General features: G+C 47.6%; 1 protein-coding gene across 1 annotated transcript; it reads left to right on the top strand.

Moving 5' to 3' along the window:
- Positions 1 to 278: 278 nt before the first annotated feature.
- Positions 279 to 518, top strand: JCM6883_005901 (uncharacterized protein; the record flags this gene model as incomplete). Its single annotated transcript, XM_076635777.1, has 2 exons — positions 279 to 315; positions 389 to 518. Coding segments are annotated over 2 exons (167 nt in total), but the record flags the coding sequence as incomplete, so codon positions are not given.
- Position 519: the final 1 nt, after the last annotated feature.

The following is a 519-nucleotide window of genomic DNA, read 5'->3' as shown; positions in this document are numbered from 1 at the left end:
CGTTCGTCGGACATCCTTACTTTTCTCGAGTCGAAGGAGAAAAGGACTCGAACGGTTTCGACAAATTCGAGGTCAATCAACCACTCCTCGACGCTGATCTCAAACTCGTCAACAAGTTATACGAAACAATTCTTCCTAAGCTCACGCCTTCGTCCCGCATCTCTCACCTTCGAAACTTGAAAGCGGAGATTATCACGCTTCGTTTTCGAACCCACCAACATGGAGCTCTTATCCCTCACTCGTATCACGTAACTCCGACAGGCGTTCAGATCCAGTATATGGATCCTCGCTATTGTGCTCAACTACCGACAAGCTGTAAGTCTCATTTTCTCTGAAACCGTTTGTTTCCCGAAATTGTTCGCTCACTCGTTTCTGCCGCTTCTTGCAGTCGGGGATACCGACTTGGATCTCTCATATATCGATATCGTCGAGGAGAGCGTTTGGAAGGTTAAACCTTATGCAGCTTGGAAACGAGACGCCATCAAGGAGGTCGTCAAGACGAGAACTTGGAAAGGTGAA

Source organism: Sporobolomyces salmoneus, assembly GCF_050403485.1.
Source record: "Sporobolomyces salmoneus JCM6883 DNA, S_salmoneus_JCM6883_v1_ctg261, whole genome shotgun sequence".
NCBI classification, from domain to species: domain Eukaryota; kingdom Fungi; phylum Basidiomycota; class Microbotryomycetes; order Sporidiobolales; family Sporidiobolaceae; genus Sporobolomyces; species Sporobolomyces salmoneus.
This window is presented reverse-complemented; position numbering and strand designations above follow the sequence as displayed.